Here is a 24,978-nt window from a genome sequence, read left to right as displayed (position 1 = left end):
TTCCCATTCCCAAAGAAGGATGCTGTGAGGGATCCTAGCAAGAGTAACCTAGTGATGAGACTGCAAAGGGACAGAATATAAAGAGAAGCTGAGGACAAGACTTTGAGGAACCAACCCCTAAAAGGGGTGAAGACAAAGGCAAATGAAGGAGACAGAAGCAGACAGCAAAGACAGGCTGGTGTCTTGGAAGCAAAGGAAAGAGAGAGCATATAGTGAAAGGAGATGATCATCAGTGCTAAATACTACAGAAAGGTCAAGGAGAATGGAAACTGGAAAAAAAAAGGCACCGGGTTTGGCAATTAGAGTTCATTAGTGACCTTTGAAAGAATAATTCAAGGAGAGAATAGATAGCATTGGTTATAGGTTAGTTTTTAAGGATGTTTTGTTCTGAAGGTGAATTGATAGATAAGATAGTTGCAAGATGCTACAGAAGATTTAAGGAAAGGAATTATTTTTAGCACTGGGGAGACCCAAGTATATTTGTGGGCTGATGGGAAGGAGCCAATAGAGAATGATAGATGTATGAGAGAGAAAGGAGCTTTCTGAGAAGAGAAAAAAAAAGAGATTAGTTTAATGAAAGGTAGGATAATATAACTCTGTCCATCAAGAAATAATTGAATTTGGAGTCAGAGGACCTGGATTTTAGTCATGGCTCTCCTAATGTCCTTGTGAATTTGAGCAAGTCATGTTTCCTCTCTGGGATTAAGACAAATTGACCTAATAACAATAATAATAATAATAAAAGATTAAGGGTCTTATGGAAAGCAAGGAAAATTTGGTGGTGGCTTGCAGAGAGCTCTGTTTGTGTTTCAGCTGATGACAATTAACACCAATGTCTAAACTAAGGACAGACTGGTCTCTCTGATGTAGAGCACTTTGCAAACTTTAAAGTACTTTATACATGCTAGCCAGCTGTTACAAGTAGGAATTGGTGACTCCCTGCTGAGAAGGACCTTAGCCCCCATATGTTCCCCTGACCTCAACTATAGGGAGGTCCGTAGACTGGACTGGAGAGGGGACAGACTTGAGCCAAGGAGACCAAAGCCTGTTGCAAAGGTCTAGCTGAGAGGTGATGAGGACATGAGTGGTGGCTGTGTAAGTGGAGAGAATGGGATATGTAGCACAAATATTTTGGAGACAGAGATGACAAGATACGAGGATGTATTTAGGATGCAACAGAGAATCTGACATTTGTCAAACTTGAGGGCCACTCCTCACTGCTGGTGACTCATGGGGAGAGGGAATGGGAAGGGGTAGAGGTCAAATGATATTGCTAAAAGGAATCTAGAAGTCATTGCTAGGGATTATGAACTTCTTGGCTAGAAACTATAGACATTAGGGATGCAGATGATGTTTTCATCACTACTGGTTGAAAGAAAGAAGAGAAAAGCACATTTGAGAAGTAAATAGCTGGTTAAGAAGATGTCTGAGATTGGTTGGGATTTCTGAACCATGGTTTAAAATGTAGGAATGAGGGGCTCCTGAAAGGGAATATAGTTCACCTAATGAAGGCTAGTCAATATGAATTTTTGAATTGAAAATGGAGAATGAGGGAGAAAACTGGAAGTACCCTTGACTAGATGAGCATTCTAATGCAGTAAGCATAAATGGCTTGGATTGGAGGAACCAGAATGATGGAGGCACTGGAGAGATACATGGGGTGGAAGGAAGAGAAGGAAAGGATTGTTATATCCACAATAGAAAAGTTAACCAGCCCGTGGATCTAAACACAATGTGGAATGTGAATGTTGATATTATGGCTGCAGCCAGAATGGACTTGCGCTCCTATTGCTGGTGGCTCTTGGGGTAAGACTCCTCAGGGCATCGAAAAAAGGAAGCTTCTTAGCTAGCTACTGCTGTTTCTCCTCTGCTCTATACTTTAAGCTACAACCTCAGTCCTCTCTGCACTGTGGCCTGTTCTTCAGATCCCTGGCCAAATGTTCAAATGCCCCTTAGGAACTTCCATGCCTGATGTTCACGCAAATCAACCCACGATGACAACTGACTACAGGAATGAACAGAACCCAGCACAGACTACTCCAGGGAAAGTTTAATATGGAGTAAGTTTAGATGCCTTTGGCTCACTGAACAATTAAAGTATTTTAATTGCAAACTGAGACAACGTGCTAAAGGTGGGATTGAGGGGGGAGGGGGAACATAACAATTGTAGCATTCAAATGACTAATTCTGTTTGACAGAGGGAGCATGCCTAGGATTGAGAGGCAGCATTCGTCAAGTTGTTTTTCTAGGTCTCATAATTAAAAAGAAACAATCTTCCTTGACTGAAAATTCAGCAGTGGCTTACATTCTTTTAGCCCAGAAGTAAGAGTCATAGTGGATGTAGAGAGTTCTAGTGCAGTAGTGCATCCCTACTCTAGTGTATTAGAGTAAAAGGTGGGCATTAGTCATTCAAAAAACTTCCCAAAGTTTCCTTCTTGAGGTTCTTACCAGCAGATGTAGGCAATGGTAGCACAGCCTAATAAAGTGAGCCCTTTTTTCTTGGATGGATACCGATGCGGATTGAGAATGGCCTCCATTTGGGAAAAAGGTAACACAGCAGTGTGCTAGGGAAAAGAAGGAAGGGATTAGAACAGGAGATGAAGGAACATGATGATTTACATTGAACTGAATTTTTGTAATCATCTTTCTGCCCTTCAATCCATACTTCATTCAGCTGTTTGACACAAGTTTTCAAAAACACCCCATTTGACCACGTCATTCTCTGGCTTAAGAATCCACAATGGCTCTGTTGTAGGATCAAGCCATGTTCAACTGCCTGGCTCTTGAGGTCCTTCAGGATCTAGCCCCATGCTTTCTCCTCAACCTTATGACCCAAACAGCTTTGCTCCATCAAGGCCTGTCTCTTCATTGACTTTTGGGCATGCCATGTGTATTCCCACTTTCATACATTTACTTACATTCTTTCCTTTGATACTATTTACCTATCACCCAAGTTATTCACACATAAGTCCATTATTCCCAGGAACAAACAAGAATTCCATTTTATCAATTAAGTCTTCTCTGACCACTCCATCCCACTCCAATCTTTCCCTTCTCTGACACTTAAAATCTGCACCCCCAATCTAACCACTGAATTGTTTTATAATCATTTCATGTTTACATGTTGTCTCCTCAACCAGATTAGACTTTGAAGTAGAGACCATGTCTTATAGTAATACAAAACTCTTTCCTCATAGCAACCCTGTGAGGTGGAGAGGACAAGTATTATTATACCCATTTAGAGATGAGAAAAAAGGCTCAGAGAGGTCTCTTTCCAAAGGTGACACAGTTCATAAGTGTCACAGCAGTGACTCACACCCAGATCTTCAACTCCAAGTTTCCTGTCCTTTCTACTACATTATCTTGGCTCTATTTGACCGTTACATTGCTTGGGAGACACAATACATTATAGTTCCATAAGTATTGACCTGAAAAGGACCTCCAAGGCCATTTAGTTTAATTCCCTTATTTTACATATGAGGAAACTGTAGCCCAGAGAGAAGTATTTGTTCGAGGTCACCCAGGTGGTAAGTGGCAGTGTCAATATTTGAACTCAGTAAGCTCACAGTGTTCTGTTCACTGCAACACAGTGTCTCTGATTTGGACTAAGGTGTAGTCTTAGAAGGTATTGTTTTACAAATTGGAGAACTGGAACCAAGATAAAGTGAAGTGGTTTGTGTAAGGTGATAGCTAGTTAAGTGTTCAAGCCTGAATTGGAACCCAGATCTCATGACAACGGTGTATAATCATTCTCCATCAAATAAAGTGAACTCTCTCTTTAACCAGGGGACCTCTGAAATCAAGACATTGCTGCCACCCTCCACCCCCACCTCACAACTCAGCTACCTGTAAGGCCATGGAGTTCCTCACTCTTGAAAGAAAGCCAAAAGGAATCAAGTTCTATTAAGAACCATTAATTCTCCCATTATACTTGCCATTGATCTAACAGGTTTTATGAACCCTGCCTGCAGTTAACAGTTTCTATTTTGTACATTAATGGTCATTGGCAATGGTATTCCTGTGGAATCATGTAGTACATTTGCATTAGAAATAAATGAGTCTGCTGTGATTAATGTTTTAACAACAAATACCACAGGCATGCATGACTGGTCACCTGTTATAAAACCCTGCCCTTCACTGGTGACATTCAATTGGTTTTCCAAATGAATTCTTCTTAATGGCTTCTGGGAAGTTCACTTCAGTGATGTCATTAGTGCTGGGCCATATACTGTGGCTTAATACTAGTTGAAAGGGCTTTAAAAGCATCTCATTTTCTGGCTGGGGGAGAGGGAGGAAGGAAAGGCAAAGAGGAAGCTTGTACTCTGTTAGCTTTTTTAAATATCGAGCTACTGTGAATAGCCAACCATGATGCCATAAACCTCTCAGGAACCTGAGTGTATTGGTATTTCTGTCCACAGCAACAGAAATCAGTACAGCCTGTGTCATGAAGCATATGTTAAAAAAAAAAAGAAAAGGGAGGAAAAAAAGAAAGAAAGAAAGAAAAGAAAATCAAATTTGTTCCCTGCTCAAAAAAGAAAAAAAAATCTAATCATTAGGCTGAGATTGACACAAATTAGGATGCTGCCAAAAATCAGTGAAAACAGTGACTCATGCTGTATTTCAATTAACAGTTTCTCAGTTTCCCTCATAAAGAGGAAGCTGACAAAAATTAATTATCTCTGAGGGGTAAAATATTTCATTCCAAAGTAAACAAAACATCACTGGCTGAAACAATTATGTGTAACAGCGGGAGGAGATGGAGGAAAGAGATCCGTCCATCTTTCTTTGTCAATAAAACTATCTGCAGGGTGGGATGTGCTTGAAATTCCTCTCTGCAAAGACACCAGTAATGGAAAAATGGGAGCTTTCCCCACCTTTTTCCTGACAATTTTATTTTAAGAACAGCTTCATCTTCTGCCCTTTCTACAGTGCCTAGTTCCACCTGGGGTTCTTGGAGGAAAAAGAATTGTAGATGTCATGTAAGGATAGGTATGTCCAGAATCTCATTGAGCCATTTAGCTGTAAAACAGTCTTATAAAGAAAGAGCCAAAATACACCAGAATTGTTACCAGCCTCCCCTTGGGAAGTTATTGTCATAGAGAAATGGTTGGAGTTAAGTAATGTAAGTGGCTAGTATAAGCAATTTCTTTGTTAAAAATTATGTACTAAATGTTTGTAGGGAAAGAAGGCTAGAACTTGCAAAAGGATCTGTTGGGTTTGCCTGTTATACAATGGGCAGAAAGGTTCATCACTAAGTCCATACAACTCCCATGGTCACCTTCTTCTACTGCCTCCAAGGATTGAGTTAGCAAGGTGGACCCAGCCAACGGCATTCTCTTGAATCCCAAAATTTCACAGATGTTTATTTAATAAATGTATATTAAGTACCAACTATGTGCTGAGCACTGTGAATAGACCTGGGAGAGAGGTAAAGTTTTAGTAAGAAGAAATGGTCCTTGACCTCATGGAACTTATAGTCTGGAAGAGAGACAGGACACATATACAAGTAATAATAATAATATAATAAATATTCTTTCTTTAAAGAAAGGGAGTAAGTGCTTAATTTTCTCCACCAAAAGAAATATAAAAGGCCTGGACATTTAAAAATAATCAGACATCAATATTTCTGAAAATGTTTTATGTTCTTCCCTACATGTCACTCCCTAGGAGTGAATATTCCCTATATTGAGTGGACCAATATAAACGGTCTTCTGCCCATCAGAATTAGCATGCAAAGATCTTTATTCTACTGATGCTGTTTCTAGTGAGGTGCTACAAATGTTGCTAGCTATTTTATCCTTTCTTCCCTTACCAAATTCAAACACCACTCTGGTACCATAAATAATCTCTGATGATGGCTACACAGCCATTTCCTTGTGCATCTGAGAGGTTTATTTATTACCTAATGGTGCTAAGGGAGGTTTTTGTTTATATATATATATATATATATATATATATATAAATGTGTGTGTGTGTGTGTGTGTGTGTGTATAAGATGCACACACACATATATGTATCTCTTAAAATGTCTGGCCTTATCTAGGCAGGGATTTCTTGCCTCAGCACAATTGTTGTTGTTCAATCATTCAGTTATATCCAAATCTTTGTGACTCTGTGAACTGTACTGTCCATGGGGGTTTTCTTGGCAAAGACACTGAAGTGGTTTGCCATTTCCTTTTCCAATGGATTAAGGGAAACAGAGGTTAAGTGACTTTCACAGGGCCATACAGTTGATAAGTATATGAGGCTGGATTTGAACTCAGATCTTCCTAATTCCAGGCCCAGCACTCTATCCACTGAACCATTTAGCTGCCTCTACCTCAGACCAATGGGGAATGTTAAATATATTTTATTTGTTCAGTTTTGTTTTGTTTTTTAAAAAATAAAGACCTTGGAAGAATTACTTTAGAGCTAACCAGAGAGATAAAACATGACTTTAAGGTAGGTAAAATAAAATAGCAGTGGAACTTCCTTATATCCAAATTTTCAAATAGTCTGTAGTATCATGACTTTAGATGTTCTCTCCAATGGTAATGGTTGCCCCCGCATGCCTGCCTGTTCCTCTTGCTTGACTTATGTCCATATTCTCCTCTGACACAAGGTTCTGTTTATTTCCTAGAGGCTGTCTTTGCTCTCTCCTGATGCTGTGAGGATACTAGCACATCAATCCTGATGCCCAACTGTTATTCCTCATCCTTGCCCATATGACCAACCCATTTTCCCCCTAATGATACATTTCCCTGATGACATCTATTACTCCTGCTCTTCTTTGAAGTTTCTAATTTGCTATATGTTACACCCATGAACCCAGCCTCTCCATTGTCTGGCATGCAGTAGTGACTTAATAAATGCTTGTTGGTAACTCATTGACTTCTTCATTCATAGGAAACCTCTGTCACAATGGTGAACATCTTTGATGAACATACGTCTCCTTGTTTAATGCCTTGCCCGATGTTTAGCATGAGAAAGTTGTCAAAGTTATTTTTGCTACTATATCTTTCAAGACATCTCAAATGATTTTGCTGTGTGAATGAGAGGCACCTTGTTAGAATATCCAAAACAGATATTCTCTATGTATGTGTTCCAATCTACCCACTTTACCTGTCTTTTGTCCTCAGTATCATTTCTGTCTCCTCTGGGAGCAGATCCAGCACTATAATGTTACAGTCATGTGACTCTAGTATTTTTGCTCAATTTTGTCATAACTTTTTTTGCAGATCTTTTCCATTTTTCTTGCGTCTGCTGTTGTTTTTTCAACCTTAAGTACTTTCAGCATAGCTAATTAACTGGGACTCTTGACCAGCTTTCTTTAAAAAGGTTTTACTCTTCACTGTTTCTCTGCTGTTATTAGGAAATATTATTTATATTGTTTCACTATCGCTCTTTATTGTAAGATATTACAAACTGCTCAATACTCTAAAACCAGTGTTGTTTTTGCCTTTTGTCTCTCTTTTCACTTGACAAGTGTTTGATTGCCTGAGGTGCTTTTTAATCTCTTTTGGTTGTCTTTCTTTGGCAAATTATGAATGCCATGTAAAATCATTATAATTACTGTTGATGCTGTTTTTCCCATTTCTTACCTACTTTTCATTATCATCAATTATAGTCACTTCTTATAGGATACACTTTAGGATGATTGTGGGAAAATTTCATTGGAAAAGAGGAGAAGATGGGATCAAGAGTGCATGTATAGGGGGCAACTAGGTGGCGCAGTGTATAGAGCTCCAGCCTTGGAGTCAGGAGGACCTGAGTTCAAATCCGACCTCAGACACTTGATACTTACTAGCTCTGTGACCCTGGGCAAGTCACTTAACCCCCATTGTCTCACCAAAAAACAAACAAAAGAAAAAAAAAAGAGTGCATCTATACATAGGGATTGGCCTTTGTGAAAAGGGCTGGGGTATGTGAAAAGAATATACAGTTGCAGAGGAAGAGGTGGGAAGAGAGCATCAGATGAATTTCATTCTTACATGAAACAAACACAGTATGTTTGAACACCTACACCAAAGTTTGGTGTAAAAACATAAAATTCAATGTAGGAAAAATGAGTGGGGATGAAGGTGAGCATGGAGACTGCGTGGATTTATTTTGCATGATTATGCTTATTCATTCCAAAGTTGTCATTGTTATTTTGTTTTCTCTCTCAGTTTTTAATGGGGATTGAGGGAGGTTGGCAATAGGGATAGTTTTTAAAAAGAAGGCCACTGAAACTTTTTTTGCATACAAAAAAGAACAGAAGGAATTTCTAAGTGGGACAGACACAGACAAGCAGTATGGTTCTGAAAGTAACTTGTGGGAGTAAATGTCACTATATATATGTGTGTGTATGTGTATGTATATATATGTATATATATATATATATATGTACACATACACACAGACACATATATACATGAAAAATAAACAATATGAAATGGAAATTAATGGTTTCATATGCAATCCTCTTTCTATTTTCTTCTCTTTATATGTGAAATTTTGGAGGTTTTTCTGGTATTAAAGTTTAGAATAAAAACTTGTATCAAAAAATAATGAGGGAAGGTCTTCATCTGTCAGATTTGAAAGCTAGGTGACATGAAAGGCTTGAGATGTTTTGTATCAGGTGATATGGAAAATGGGTTAGAGAATAATTTGAGGATGGATAAAATAATCAGTAACAAGTTACACATTAATAACAAGTGGGTTCCTGTCTTTAAAAATGTAATTCTTAAACTATGTTGATAGGTCTTCATCATGTACAATGCCTACTGATACTTTTCTTGTTGAGGATACTCATAGAGGTGTGAGTCTTCTTTGTAGTTAGTAAGTCTTGGCCTCTCTTATTCCTTATTCCTGACCCATATTTTCCTATATATTTCTCACCATCCTCACCAATTTTCATCTTTGTGGTGAAGTCATTGAGTCATAAAGCATATGAATGAATGAATGAAAAAAAGTATTTATTAAGCACTTACTATATACAGTATATATGCAAAGTTCTGAGCTAAACCCTAGCAATACAAATTAAAAAATGAAATAATCACTGCCTTCAAGTAGTTCACATTCTAGCAGGGATTTAGGCTGATGGACTTTGATAGGTTTTATTGAGAACTAACACCTTTGTAACCTGAATTATTATGCTGCCAAATAATGGCAATAAATATAGCAGTTGTCATTTGAATATTTTGGACAAGTGGTATCTGATTTTTTTCAGATTCACATTTCCTTACCGTGATAAATTTGTTCTAATTAAAACCTCTATTTCACTTGTCCTCAGCCTTGTGCTTTCATTCAGTGGTTTCTGCTGATGATGCCAATAATAACCAAACAGACTGCAACTGTAGAAGCTAAGTCCTGTTTCCAATGTAGTTTCTAAGCAATGTTGAGAAATCTTTCCCTCACCAAGACATAAACTGGTTCCACCATACAGCTTTAAGCAAAACCAATATATACTAAGTCAATCCGTAACTAAGACACATACATTTCCAGAGTGATTCTTTGCTTTATCAAAAGATCATTCACTTTATATGAGGAATTCTTTCTTTTGAGGGAGGAGGAAAGATAGGAGATGGGGGAAGATTCCCAGACCTATTTCATCCCTATGAGGAACTCCCAATGTGGAAAATCCTTCTGCCAATGCAGGTCAGTAATTTATCTATAACTTGTAACCTCAGAAAGTTTCAAGAATACATGTTAGGAAATCTCTTCAGTAGCCAGATATACTTGTACATTCAAATATTACTTACCTGACAAATATTTGATTTCCTCATGACTTTCCAGGAACATGTCTATTGCATAAAGCAGTTACACCCATGATTTTAAAAGTCAATGCCTTTGTTAGTGGCTAACTGGGACATCAAAAAAGGAGTCATATCCTTTTCTTTGATCTTTGAGCTTAGCTTATGTGATCTGCCTCACTTGCCCCACCCTAAGAATGATCCCAAGACAGAAAAACTCAAAAAATCTTTTCTGTTGAGAGTGGGAGGAAGACCACAGAGAGGGAAATAAATGTTGAATTATGTTATAGAAGAAAAGCTTAAGATGCATTGCATGCCAGGGAAAAACGTTGCTGAACATCTAAATGCTGTTTTCTTTTCTCTCCTTCTAAAGAGTGTTTTTAAGTGACCTACAATACATGTTACCTTTGTCTTTTGGGTTAATACATAAGCTGGTCAACACCTTGAGACAATGTAATTCTCTTCTGTTGAAATACTGATGAATAATGAATGTCTTCAATGTAATCTAAATTGGAGTAGGAAGTGACTCTTTGGACTGAATCCAGATACATTTGAGACACGAATCACTTCTACGTGGCATCAAGAAGAAATCAAACCCTTTGAACTAAACATATTCAAAAGAGAGCTCATTGTCTTTTCCATAAAACCAGTTTCCCCTCCCTCCCGACTGGCTGGTCTCTATATCGATGCCAACATTATTCGTTTAGTCACCCATTGCTGAAAGCTTAAAGGGATCTTTGAATCGTCCTCCTTCCCCCATATGCAGACAGCCACTAAAATGTATAGTGTTAACATTTCCTTTCACACCTCTCATTTACTGAGGTAGCATGGCATGGTGGATAGGACTCTGAGTATTAAGATCTGGTTTAGGGGCAGCGAGGTGGTGCAGTGGATAGAGTGCCAGCCCTGGAGTCAGGAGGACTTGAGTTCAAATCAGGCCTCAGACATTTGACACTTAGTAACTGTGTGACCCTGGGCAAGTCACTTAACCTGATTGCCCCAATAACAACAAATCTGAGTTCATATCCCACCTTAGATATTTAATTGCTCTGTGACCCTGGGTAAGTCACAACTTCATCATGCCTCAGTTTTCTCATCTGTAAAAATGGGGGACAGGAAGTTGAGCTTGTTGGCATGTGAGACCTCTTCCAACTCTTAATCTATGATTTTATAATCATCTTCCTTCATTCCTCACGTCAGTATTTACCAAGACTTACATTATTAATGCTTTCTTCTACATCTCTCATTCTGAGAGATTCTACATTCTGTCATACATTGGTGCAGGCATTATGGTATAGAGCATTAGCCTTGGGGTCAAGAAGACCTGGGTTAGAATTCCACCTCAGGCACTTACTAATTGGGTGATCCATGCAAATCATTTAGCCTCTCTGTGCCTTGGTTTACTCATCTGTAAAATGAAGGGATCAATGACTTCTCGGGTTCCTTAGAACTCTAAATGTGTGATCCTTTATGCTACATCCTTGCCCTATTTTCACTGCCATTATCTTAAGCTAGACCTTTCATATGTAGCAGGTTCCTAATATATCTCCCTATTATTTCTAGCCTTCATATATCTTGCGGGAGCTGCATCTAGGGGGTGCAGTGGATAGAGTTCCAGGCCTGGAGTCAGGAAGACCTGAGTTCAAATCCAGCCTCAGACTCTCATAGCTATGTGACCTTGGGCAAGTAACTTGACTCTGTTTGCTTTAGCTCTTCATCTATAAAATGAGCTGGAGAAGTATCTTTATATCTAGTATCTAGTATCATTGCCAAGAAAACTCCAAATGGGGTTACAAAGAACTGGACATGATAACCACAAAAATGTCTTGGGTGCCACCTCTAACATCTTACTCTGACGCCTCATTATGGTGCCGAGGACTGTGTCAGTGGAGTGCAAGTTGTTGTAGAATCTTCTGAGATAGGCTTCAAGTCCAGAAGTGGCAATGACCTTGATTGCTGTCCTCTAAGGACCTGCTAGGCCAAGTTGGGGGATACTTATCCTGGGTTACTGTGATGACTATAAAGGTGATTTGGGGGTGGGGGAGGGAGGGGCTACAGCCGCTCATTAAATCATCCACCAAGTGGGGAGGAGTTATTGTCTTCATCAGAAAGCTTGCACTTAGCATAGTGCCTGGCACTTAATAAATGTTTTTGGATTGGTTATCGATTGGTTGATAATGGATGCCAGAGGTATGTATTGAAGAAAGTATGCTATGTATGGTAGAAGAAAAATCAGACTATTTGAAGAACTGTTAACAGCCATTAAGAATGTACTGCTACAGAAGCAGCTTCACTGAACTTCCTAAATATAATAAGAAGAACAACAACAACCATTGTGACAGGCATTATGTTAAGAGCTTTACAATTATTATCCCATTTCATCCTCACATCAACCCTGGGAGGTAGATGCTGTTATTATCCCCATTATTCAGATGAAGAAACAACGCAAAGAGGGGTTAAGTGACTTAACCAAGATCAGCCAGTAAGTGTCTGAGGCTGGATTTGAACTCAGGTCTTCCTGACTCCAGATCTGGCACTCTCTTCACTGTACCACCTCACTGCCCTAATCTCCTATCTCTTGCCCCTCTAATCCATCCTGCAGATGTTGCCACATGAGAGACAAGCAGGATCAAGTAGATAAGGCACTGGAGTTGTAATCAAGAAAACCTGAGTTCAAATCCTGACTTAGACACTCACCAGCTGGGTAACCATGGACAAGTCACTTAACCTCTTAATACCTTAGTTTCTTGATCATTAAATACGGTTTCCAATATCCTTTCTAGCTCTAAGTCCACGATCCAATGACTTCTGAAACTAACCCCCTCATAGTTTCACTTCCTAATTCAATGGGAAAGTGAAACACACATTAAATTCAGGCGTGTGAAGAAAGCATTCACCAATGTCTATCATATTATATACAAACTCTTCTCCCTGGTTTTTAAGGCTGCACAATAAAAACTCACTCTTACCTAACCAACCTAATTTCCCACTACCACAAAACAGCCCACAATTCTATTATTCTAACACTTGAAAGTTCATATGGCCCTTCCCCCACAGCAGTCCTGGGTAGGAGGTAGTACAAATATAGTTATCCCTAAGTTACAGACCAGGAAACCCAGTCTCCAAGGTTAGGTGGCTCATCCACAAGGACCCAGGTAGAAAATGTCAGAGTTGTGATTGAAACCCAAGATTGTGATCCCAATGTGATGGCCTTTCCACTATGCCATAATTCCTTTTAATATGTACTTCCAAGTCTAGGTCATGTAGGTCACCCCACAGTTCCTTGTACATGCTTTTCTCATCCCCAGTGCTGTGCTTTTGCTGATGTCATTATTTGTATCCAGAACAACCTTGCCTTTCACATTCATTGATCTAAAGCCTATTCATCTTTCAAAGGCTAATGTAACTTCTGTGTCCACCATGAAGACACTATGGAGGCTGATCTAGTCCTTATTCTGACATCATAGTGGCTTTTCCATAACTGAGAATTGGTCATTTTTATGGGAGTCTCTTTTCTCTCCTTTCCTAAGCTTATGACATATGAGAGGGAGAGAAGGAAAAAGAGAGTGAGGGTAGAAGGAAGGAAAGGAGAAAGGGAGGGAGTAAGGAAGAGATGTGAAGCCACTTTCTGTTTCTCTTCTTCTATCCCTTTCCCAAAATCTTGCTTTACTGTACACATGTACACACACACACACACACACACACACACACACACACACACGCAGACCTGCCTTACCTTGAATTCGCAACCTTGAGGTTGTCTTAACTACATACAGAAGTGAGGAAGACCAATGTTTAACAATCATTCTGGTGAAGAGAAAGGCTGAGATAAACATGAGATGAAGGGAGTTTGAGCCAATCTCAGGGACTGTATGTTGAAGTTCTGTTGCCGCTCCCCCATAGCTTGTATTATCAGGGTACTTTCCCGTAGTCCTATGACTCTCCAAGGAAAATGCATGGTTATAGAATTGTGGGTGTATTGACCGAAGTGAGATATTTTGGGGTAGGAGGAGGATGCACAAATATATGATGCCATTAATGGGAAGGATGATCAATATATTTCACCAACATTTGATTTCCTGAAAAGGGATGCTCTGCATGATTGCATCCAGGGGCAATTTTATATGTTTGTGTCTTAACCAAGGATCTTCACATAAAGGTTGTGAAGAAAAGCAAAAAGCCTAGCCTAAAGAGGCATTCCATGCGTTACAAAGGATGCATTACAGATTGGCTAGATGGGGGGGGGGGATAGAGGAGACCTGAACCAACCCCTTTGGGACTTTCCCTTTGAACCAATAATATTTACAGTATTCCTAAGAGACTAGATATCATCGACTCAACCACATTATTTTTATAGGTGAGAAAATTGATATCAATAGAGGTAAAGCTATTTCTTTGGGTCACACGGGTGATGGTACAGGAACTAGATCTAGCTCCTCTGACTTCTAGTTTACTGCTTGTAGTTCAGTCATTTTTTTCAGTCATCTTTGACTCTTCATGACCCCATTTGGAGTTTTCTTGGCAGAGATATTGGAGCGGTTTGCCATTTCCTTCTCCAGCTCATTTAACAGATGAGGAAACTGAGGCAAACAGAGTTAAGGAACTAGCCCAGGGTCACACAGCTAGTAATTATGTGAAGCTAGATTTGAACTCAGGAAGATGCCTCTCCTCCTGTCCCTGACTCCATCCACTGGGCAGCTCAGTTATTGGTTAGCCAACAACTTACTTGTATTGCTGCAGTTCTCTGCAAATGAATTCAGGGTCACTACTATTTCTTGTATGGTAGTATATTTGCATTGAGCCAGATATACTTTTTTTTACCTGATGACTCTTGTGACCATCAGCACATGTTGTCAGCAAGTTGATCAAGTAGAATCATATACTTAGAACTGAGAAAGACATTAGAAGTCATGGAGTCCAGCCCTCCCATTTTACATATGAGGAAAATGAGGCCCAGAGAGGTTGGTCAATTCACAAATATTGATTAAGTATTTATTTTGTGCCAGGCATGATGCTTGGTGGTGGGAATTCAAGGACAAAGAATGAAACAATCACTAATAACAAGGAGCTTACATTCAAATGGGAGAGTTGACAACAGACACAGACAGACAGACACACACACACACACACTCATTTATACATATGTATATGTAAACACACAACTATACACGCATATACACGCATACAACATAAACACAATGTGAATAAATACAAATATAGACAAAGAAGACTCTCCTTGACTATGTAACTCCTATGCCTGTGTAGGTTTCAGAGCCCAAAAGGAATAAATAGCCCCAGATACTTCTAATGCACTAAATACAAGGTAGTTTGGTAGAAAGGACACCAGCAGTTGGTGGACAGGATTTGGGAGGGTCAGGAAAGGCTTTGTGTAGATAGTGTTTCTTGAGTTGCATCTTACAGGAAGAATTGGACTCTACGAGGTAGAAAGAGGAATGGATTCTAAGTAAAGAGACAGGAGATGGAGAATCCAGTGTGAGGAATAAAGAGAAAACCAGTTTGGTTGGATCACAGGTTATATGGCTGGAGGGAAGGAGGTGTGACATTCAATGAAAATGGAAAGATAGGTTGGAGCCAGGTTGTAAAGGGCTTTAGAAGAGAGTATTGTTACAAAAACCCAGAAAAGAGAGAATATCCAGGAGAAGGTAGGTATCAGTGTCAAATGCAGTATATTGGTTAGTAGGGATGAGAACTGAGGAAAAGTCATCAAATCTGATTAGTTGAGAGGATAAAGACTGAGAACAGGCCATCAGATTTGGCAATGAAGAACTCATTGGCAACTGGAGAGAGCTGTTCACTTGAATGATAAGGTCGTATAGCTAATGTCTCAGATGAGACTGGAACTTAGCTCATCCTGACTGAATTCTGCACTCAATTCATCTGTGGCTAAGGTGAAAGAACAAAAAATGATTGACCTGCACTACGATAGAGTCTCTCACTTTGGCTTCGTCAGCCTCATGCTTTAACCAATGAAGCTAGCCACCTGCAATCTACTTGTTAGTGGTTGCTATTGTTGTAAACCTTGGTCAGCTTCCATAGTCCTTCTGTACCAGCTGGGGAATCTTGCTAGCCCACCGTGGTTCTTAACCTAGGATCTGAGAATTTGTTTTAAATATATATATATTTGTATAACTGTATTGTAATAGTTTATTTCCTTCATAATCCTATACATTTTATTTTATGCATTTAAACACATTTTGAGAAAGGGGTTTGTATGCTTCACTAAACTGCCAAAGGGATGGTGTTGCTGCTGCTGTTGTTTTTGTGACCCAGGGACCATAACACACCAATACAGTCGATGGGGCTTTCTTGGCAAACCAAAGGGGCACATGACACATAAAACAAGTTAAGAACTCCTGAGCTAGAGCCTTCTGTCCATAGTATATGGACCTCTTAGCTTCCTCAAGTTTTCACGTTTCAAGACCGTGTCAGGAACCCATCTCTATGGACTCCAAAATTTCTACTGTCCTCTCGTATCCCTTGGGTCCTGCTCAGTGTCCTGGGCTGCATTTCTCACCCCAAATATTCTATCGTATTTATCTGCTTTAGCCCAAAGACTTCATTGAACGCTGGGGGAACGGTGGCAGGCAGATGTCTCTTCCGCTGCTATGGAGTCATCTGCATTATTTAAATCCCATATCTGCTGACATCCTAAGTCTGAAGATCGACAATGTGAGAAATAATTATTAATAGCCAATATCTTGGGGAGATTCAGAGCTCTCCCCTGATTCTAAGGTTCTGATTTAAATTGTCAGTTGAAGGACATTACTGATAATGAGATTTCACTGACTCTCCTTGATCTTGCCAAACCCTACCCAATTTTACAAGAAACTTAATCTAAAATGGGGAAGCCCATTGTATTCTACTCAAACTTGGGTGGAGACAGATCCTTTTGTCTACATAGCCCAGGGCTGTGGGTGATTTTGAGTAGAGATCATTTTTCTGTCCGAGGGTGACATGATTTCACTAGCAGTCCCTCGTTGCTTGGAAGGGTATATAAACTGTGAGCCCACTGCCATAATTTGGTCTTTGGTCTAAGAGAGATGGCCAAATGACCATCTTTTTATTAATGATTTGCTGACTTTATTATTAAAATGATTTAATTACCCAGCAACTATATCTCTCGAACCTTTTTAATGGCCACAAAAATTGGAATATAATAGCTAGCATTAATTTGATACTTTAAGGTTTGTAAAATGCTTTACAAATATTATTTCATTTTATCTTCACAACAATTCTGAGAGGTAGGTGTTGTTTTTATCCCCATTTTACAGATGAGGGAACTGAGACATTCATTGACTTATCCAGGGTTACACAACTGGTGAATGTTTGAGGCTGAATTTGAAGTCAGATCTACCTGACTCCAGGTCCAGCACTCTATCCACCGAGCCACCTAGTTGCCTCTGCAAGCAATATTATCAGTAAGATCATAAATGCATGTATAGTGAGAATCAGAAAATGAAAGCTTGATGAAAAAAAATCTATTTACTATGTGTTTGTAGTCCTGAATGTACATATAGGGTCCTTGACACTCCCAAAGGGCTTTTAGCTAGTGAAAGTAAAGGCATATTCCATTGCTATGATTTTTTTATGAAGAAATATCCTTAGAAAGTCTCAAAATCCCCTCTCATGTCAGAGAAGTGAAATGAAGCTTTTAAGTGTTCAAAGATGTAGTTGAGGAAGGAGGCCTCAAACCTGGGAGCTTTCATCCACAATCCACTGATACCAGGAAGGCTCTTTCTGAGCACTGTAACTCTAACAGAACCCAGAAGGAAAAGCCCCAAATATCTCTGATACATTAAAAGTTAAATTTACCCAAGAGAAGAAAAACGTGCTCTTATTGAAGAAAGTGAAGCACTGATGCTTTCCTCTGGCTCAGTTATGGGCATTTTTGACTCATTCTTCAGAGCAAGAAGATCTAAGGCTGCTATTGATGTATTAAAAACCTGTATGAAACAGAAAAGGGGAAAGAGGAGCTGTCAAAGCTCCTGTGGTTCCATAATCACTAACTTATCTCCATATCTGCATAAATTTTAATGAATATCGGGTCTGTATCTGACCCCAAATCTCTATCTAAGTTTTCTATCTGGAGGGCCTTAGGGAAATAGAGGGGGTGGTTGAGGAGGATTTCAGAAGATCAGGGCCCAGACTGAAAACTACAGCAAATCTGGACAACATACTAAAAAGCAGAGATATCAAAGGTCTGTATAGTCAAAGATACTTTTTTTTTTCCAGTAACAACGTATGGCTGTGAGTGTTGGACAATAAGGAAAGCTGAGTGCCAAGAATGAACGCTTTTGATTTGTGCTGCTTATTTGAGAGTCTCATGGACAGCAAGGGGATCAAGTAAGTTAATACTTAAAGTAATTAATTCAGGCTATCTACTGGAAGGTCAAATACTGAAGCTGACGCTTAAATACTTTGGCTACATAACGAGAACTAGAGAAGACCTTCATATTGAGAAAGATTGAAGGCAAAAGGAGGAGATGAGAGAGGATGAGATAGATAGTGTCATGAAAACAGCAAACATTAACTTGGACAGACTCTGAGAGATAATGGAGGGTAGAAGGGCCTGATGTACTTTAGTCCATGAGATCACGAAGAGGCAGACATGACTGAATGACTAAACAGCAACAACATCTCTATCAGTTATGTCTGACTCTTTATGACCCAGTGGATCATTTTGTCCATGGGGTTTTCTTGGCAAAGATACTGGAGTGGCTTGTCATTTCCTTCTCCAGTGAATTAAGGCAAACAGGTTAAGTGCCTTGCCCAGGGTCACACAGCTAGTAAGTGTCTGAGGCCAGACTTCAATTCAGGTCTTCCTAAATTCACGTTCAGTGTGCTATCCATTGAGTCATCTAGCTACCTCCTTCTCCATCTGTACTCGAATATGGTTAGTAAAGATATATATTAGTAAAGATTTTTTTTTATTACCTGAGGCATTTGCCTGAGAGAAGGGCACTCACTCTTCTAAACATTGACCTCTCACCTGCCTTCGACTAAACTCTTTGCCTGATAGCCTGATCTCTGAAAACTAAGGCCCAGATAACCTAATTGTAATTATGTATAGTAAGTAAAAGGCAGCTCTCAGGCATTTTCAATGAAGTAAGCAGTCAAGAAAGATCAACATCTTTGGTTGGCTCCTCAGACATAAGCTTTTCCCCAGCCTGGTTGGTCTTCCACTTAGCTGCCAAAGTGACTTTCCTAAAGCTTCAGTCTGACCATGTCACTCCCCCCTCAATCGGCTCCAGTGGCTCAATGTTACCTGTAAGATTAAACATAAAATCATCTGTTTCATTTTTAAAATTGTTCACAGGCTTCCCTCTTCTTACCTTTCCTACCTTTCCTCCCTTCTATGTGCTCCACTATCTATTTACACTAGTCTTCTCGCTCATCCTGGTATGATGGCCCCTCTTCCAACTCATACATCTTCACTGGCTGTTTCTCACACCTAGAATGGTCCATCCTCACTTCCACTTTCATCCTTTCCTAGGTCCTCAACCCAATCATACATTGCTAGTACTTTCTCCTTGAAGTTATCTTGAATTTTTACTGAATATATTTTGTATATAATTATTTGCACATTGTCTCCTATGTTATAATGTGAGCTCCTTATGAACAGGGATGGTGTTTTTGCCTTTCTTTGTATTCCCAGCAGTTTGCACAGTTCCTGGCACAAAGTAAGCACTTTTTTTTTAAGGCAATCTGGGTCAAGTGACTTCCCCAGGGTCACATTGTCTGAGGCTGGATTTGAACTCAGGTCCTCCCAACTCCAGGATCAGTGTTCTATCCACTGCACCACCTACTTACCTAGTTGTCCCTAGCACTTTTAATAAATGTTTGTTGACTGCCTCATGGACCTACAAGCTAGTAAGCACAAAGTTGGCTTGAGATGGTTGGGGGAATAAGCTGGGTATAAAATCATGGCTCTTTCATGCTAGGTCAGTTCTATCTTCCACTCAAACCAGCATCTTGGCATTGAACTGTGTTGTCATCATGAAGACTTTGACTCTAGTCCCTTTCCATATCATGGTAGGTCTCTGCCGACACTGGGCAGGTTGTCAATGATACATAGATATCAAGCCCCCTAAGCACTTTCATGAGGATGTTGCATGGCACTTGGGGGAACCACACTTCTCATGCAAGGATATCTAGTTTGATGAACACTGAGCTGGAGGAGGAAGAGATGCATAGATATGGACTATGGGAAGGGAAGCCACTGCAGTTGTGCACCTAGATGGTGATTCGTCAGTTGAGGCCTCCCTTCCTCCTGTCAGTAACTCTCTAATCCTCCATACTAGGCAAACCCTACTACTATCCTTCCAGTCACCATTTATCTCTGCTTCAGCAGGGCAGATGACTATTAAAAGTGTTACATTCCATACTTGAGAAAGTCCCAGGACTAAGGGAACCAAGGAGCATTATTCTTGTGTGAGCCAATTCATGTCTTTCTTATAACTTGCTCACTTGGATCTGGCAGCTGGGTTATTCTTGTGAATTCCTGAAAGAATGGAAATTCCCCCCGAAAAGGATCCATTTCCTGCTCCCTCCTTCCCCAGCTAGTGTTTTCCCTCCGCGATGGCTTTCCGTTTCTACTGTACATATTTATTATGTATAATTTTTTTCATGTTGTCTCTCCCATTAGAATGTGAGTTCTATTGAGGGTAGGGAAAATGTTTGCCTTTCTTTGTATCCACAGTGCTTAGCACAGTGCCTGGCACACAGTAAATACTTAATAAATGTTTGTTGATCCATTTGTTGACTCTGTAGCTCTCTGTGAGCAATAGGAGGGACCCAGAAACATAGTCTGAACCAGCCAAAATGTAATAAGGGACTATCACCACTGCTGACTTCAAACTAAGTTAAGATGGTGCTTGTCTTATCTGTCCTGAAGAAAAACAAGGGGAGTCTTCCCCCACCCTCACCCCCACATTAGTGACTAAGATAATACTATATTTTGTTTTACCTGTTTCTTTCTCTTTGGACTTTGATCCTCTTCTCCCTTCACCTTTTTTTTTTGATATATTCATCACTTCCTTTTCTTTTTTTCTTTCTTTTTCTTTGTTTTTTTTTTTTAAGTGAAGCAATCGGGGTCAAGTGACTTGCCCATGGTCACACAGCTAATGAGTGTTAGGTGTCTGAGACTGGATTTGAACTCAGGTCCTCCTGACTCCAGGCCCATGCTCTATCCACTGCACCTACCTAGCTGCCCCAATCATCACTTCCTTTTCTAATCTCATAATTGCCATCCTTCTCCCCTGCTCCCACCACCTTCTTCACCTTTGAATTAGCTCATTGCAGCTTTCATAAAGAAAAAGGAAAATGTTTAAAAACTAAACTAAAAGTGATGTGTTTTCTATTTTATATGGGGAAAGTACCTTTCTCAATGTGTATTTGCCCATGTTTTAACTTTTTTCATAGATGCTAAGCTACCAGAAGACAGGGACAAAGTCTTTGTTGGGCTTTGTTTAGATCTCAGTGCAAAAAGAGCCCAGTTCAGCTTGCTCCTGCCGCATGTCATCACCACATCTGATCTGTTAACCACACCAAAACCTGTAATGTTATTCATTTGTCAAAATGGATGAAGGGTTGGTTAGAAATCTAAATATGGGCAGGTGTACTTGAAAATAAAGCACAGATCAGCTACACTTCCCAGAAACAACATCAAAAACCTCCTCTTATATTTGTAGGCACCAGAAAAGTATTTTCGGAATTTTCCCCACTTGGAGGTTTCAGTTCAAGTAACCTGACAGAACTTCAAAGTCAACACAATGTAAAGTTAAGCACTGGCCAAGCTAGCCAAAGTTGATTGGTTTGTGGCTTTATGTTCCAAACTTCCATGAAGGCTGCTAATGGGAGCATAAGAGATTTAATGACATTAAAAACACAATGCTGAAACATTAATTATGTTAACCATATTAAAAAAAATGATACTAAAATAGAACATCAAATCCAAATGTACACCAAATTTTTACATAATATGATATGGGAGAGGGGAAAGAATATTAGGTGAAAGGTCAGTAGACATAGACTCCAGTCTTGGCCATTCCATTTACTAATTATATAACTAGACACGTTACTCCCTTTCTCTGGTGTTTAGTTTCCCTAACTGCAAAATGAGAGAGGGTTGGATGATTGCATCTAAAGTTTTATTTTGTTTTGTTTTTGAGATGGGACCTCAGTTGCAGGGCTTAGGAGAGGGACTATAAAGAAGAGAATCCTAAAAGACTACCATGACAGGTAGAGTGGAGAAATGGGAAAAAAAAGAGAATTGGATCTAGAGTAGGAAGATTCAGGTTCTTGGGCCCAAAAGATCTTGGTTTACAATCTCTCTGTGCCTTAGTTTCCTTGTCTATAAAAATAAGGAGCATCAGCAATGATTTCTCTCTCTCATATCTCATAACACTCATGGTCTGTCCCAATCATTAGGCTATTCGACCATGCAATGCATCTCATATTTTATTTATTGTTAGTTAAACATTCTGTTATTTAACTTTTTTTTTAGGCAACTGGGGTTAAGAGAGTTGCCCAGGGTCACACAGCTAGTAAGTGTCAAGTGTTTGGTCTGAGGCTGGATTTGAGTTCAGGTCCTCCTGACTTCAGGGCCAGTGCTCTAGCCACTGTGCCATCTAGCTGCCCCTATTTAATTTTTCTTGTCTCTGTGTCATGTCTCCCCTAGTAGAGGCAGCTAGAGGTGGTGCAGCAGACCTTGAGATCATATCTAGCCTCAGGCATTTTACTAGCTGTGTGAGTCTGGGCAAGTCACTTAACCTCTATCTGCCTCAGTTTCCTCAACTGTAAAACACGGATAGTAATAGCATCTATCTCACAGAGTTGTTGCAAGGACCAAATGAGATAAGTTTTGTAAAACACTTAGCACAGAACCTAAGCACATAGGAGGCACTTCCCTTCTCAACTAGACTATGAATGCCTTCAGGGCAGGGCTTGTTCATGCCCTATTTTTGCACAAAATAAGAATTATACCAGCATATATTTAATAAATATGCACTGTTGAATGGATTTGTATTCTACTGACCTGCATATTTGTTTTATCACGCCTACCAGACTATAAACCCCTTGAGAGCAGGGACCCCATCTTTTTTTTTTTGAGGAAGAAAAGTTAAGTGACTTGCTTAGGGTCATACAGCTCCATCTTATTATTTTTTAATCTATCCCAGTATCTAGCAAAGTGCACTGCGCACATCAAGTATTTAGTATGTTTTTTTCCTTGATTTGATTGGCAAAAAGTTTACCCCCTTCCAGGTATGCCACCATCCCATTTCCCTAGTTGGAAATCAGTTCAATCAATCAATCCACAAGCTTACAATGTGCCAGGCAGTATAGTAGATCCTGGTGATACAAAGACAAAAACAAAAAAGGCCCTGCCTTCAAATAACTTCCATTTCTATTAGTGGAGACAACATGTAAAGATGTAAACATTTGTAAAATATGTGTAAAATAAATATGAAGTCATGGTGGAGGAAGATATTAGAAGATGGTGGCGTCAAGAAAGGCCTTGTGTAGAAGGTGACTTTTAAGCCAAGCTTTAAAGAAAATTAGGATAGAAGTGAGGATGGGCATTCTAGCTATTTGGGATTACCTGTGCAAAATCATGGAGATGACGAGTTGAATTAAAGTGTGAGAAATAGAAGGTCAGTTTGGATGCATCACAAAAGTAGCTCAAGGGGAATAGATGTATATGGCTGGAAAGTTAGGTTGGATTTTAAATGCCAAATAAGTGATCCCAATTAAGGTGATGGCATTGGAGCATTTTAGAGCTGGAAGGGGCATTCAAGATCATCTACCACAAACCCTGCATTTTACAGAGAAATGGTGCCCTAGATTGAACAAGTGACTTACTTAAAGTCACACAGACAGTAGCTGACCTGGGACTAGAGAAATATTATGGCCTAGTGGGAAAGAGCAATGGATGTTGAGTCAAAAGACTTGGTTTCAAGTCCCTACTCTGCCACCAATTATAAATGATGTGACATTGGGCAGTTTGCTTTCATTTTATGAACCTGTTTCCTTTCCTGTAACATGAGAGTTCAAATCCAACCTCTGACACTTACTAGCTATGTGACCCTAGACAAGTCACTTAACCTTTATCTGGCTTAGCTTCCTCATGTGTATAATGGGGATAACAATAGCACCCATCTACCAAGGTTCTTGTGAGGATCAAATGAATAATGTTTATAAAGTGCTTAGTCCAATGCCCAGCACATAGTAGGTATTTAATAATTGTTTCCTTCCTTCCTTCCTCTCTTTCCTTCCTTCCTTCCTTCCTTCCTCTCTTTCCTTCCTTCCTTCATTCTTCTCTTTCCTTCCTTCCTTCCTCTCTTTCCTTCCTTCCTTCCTTCCTTTCTTCCTTCCTTCCTTCCTTCCTTTTCCTTCCTTCCTTCCTTCCTTCCTTCCTTCCTTCCTTCCTTCCTTCTTTCCTTTCTCCCTCCCTCCTTCTCTCCCTCCTTTCCTTCTGGTAAAATGTGGACAATAATAATTGTCAGCCTTTTACAATTGTAGACCTCCTTTAAAAATCTCAAAGCACTAAAGAAATGCACATTATCACTGTTGTTTTTAAAGTCTAGGCCCTGGTCAATTTGGGAATGAAGCTCTCTATCTGACCAGAAAACTGCCTGCTCCTTCTCATTCCTCCCAGTCTGAATGTCCACTCTCTTTATCATGACTCCCCTTGATTGAATGTACAACCCTGCCAGCCTGATCCCAGCTACTCAGTAATTCAGGTATAGAACAGCAGTGCTCCTGAATAGGGCTGGAAAGAGGGTTTGAAAAAGCAAAACAAGACTAAATCAACTGGAACATCATTCTTTGGGCAGCTGCTGCCCCACTTGAGAGGTGGGGAGCACAGTTTTGTAATCAAGAAGCAGAAAATGAAGTCTCACGAATATTTTCTTCTCTTGACTGCAGGCAAAGGATGCTGACAAAAACAACGTATGTAAGGATGTCATTTTTGTGCTTTTTAGTGATGCATTTCAGCATGGCTGATACTGCTGTTTTCCTTTGGGTAATGGCTAAATATGTATTTTAATTTTTTCCAGTGAAAAGATTTGAGTTCTTTGAAATGTTTGCCCATAAAAAGCATGAACAGTGTACTCTGTACCTGTTCCTCTTGACTGAGGTCCCCATAATGACACATACAGAATATAACTCATTCCTTGAGCCCCCCTTTCACTTCTAGGGAATAAGTTAGTTTACTCATAGATGAGAATCCTGCTAGGCCACTTTC

The 24,978-nt window shown here is 39.7% G+C and overlaps 1 protein-coding gene across 8 annotated transcripts in view; it reads right to left on the bottom strand.

The window, feature by feature from the left end:
* The window catches only part of ADTRP (androgen dependent TFPI regulating protein), a 144,545-nt gene that overhangs the window by 38,012 nt on the left and 81,555 nt on the right, over positions 1-24,978 (bottom strand). For 6 of the 8 annotated variants that reach the window (XM_078153606.1, XM_078153604.1, XM_078153605.1 and 3 more), the window contains one exon: positions 2,449-2,564. In XM_078153606.1, the coding sequence (XP_078009732.1) occupies positions 2,449-2,564 (116 nt within the window). Of the gene's footprint in view, positions 1-2,448; positions 2,565-17,546; positions 17,678-24,978 lie in introns of all 8 variants that reach the window. The other 2 variants (XM_078153608.1, XM_078153607.1) reach the window with 1 other exon arrangement.

Source organism: Phascolarctos cinereus, unplaced genomic scaffold (assembly GCF_003287225.1).
Source record: "Phascolarctos cinereus isolate Bilbo 61053 unplaced genomic scaffold, phaCin_HiC Scaffold_4;HRSCAF=312, whole genome shotgun sequence".
In the NCBI taxonomy this organism is placed as follows: domain Eukaryota; kingdom Metazoa; phylum Chordata; class Mammalia; order Diprotodontia; family Phascolarctidae; genus Phascolarctos; species Phascolarctos cinereus.
The sequence above is the reverse complement of the archived record's forward strand: the minus strand, read 5'-3'. Positions and strand labels throughout refer to the sequence as shown.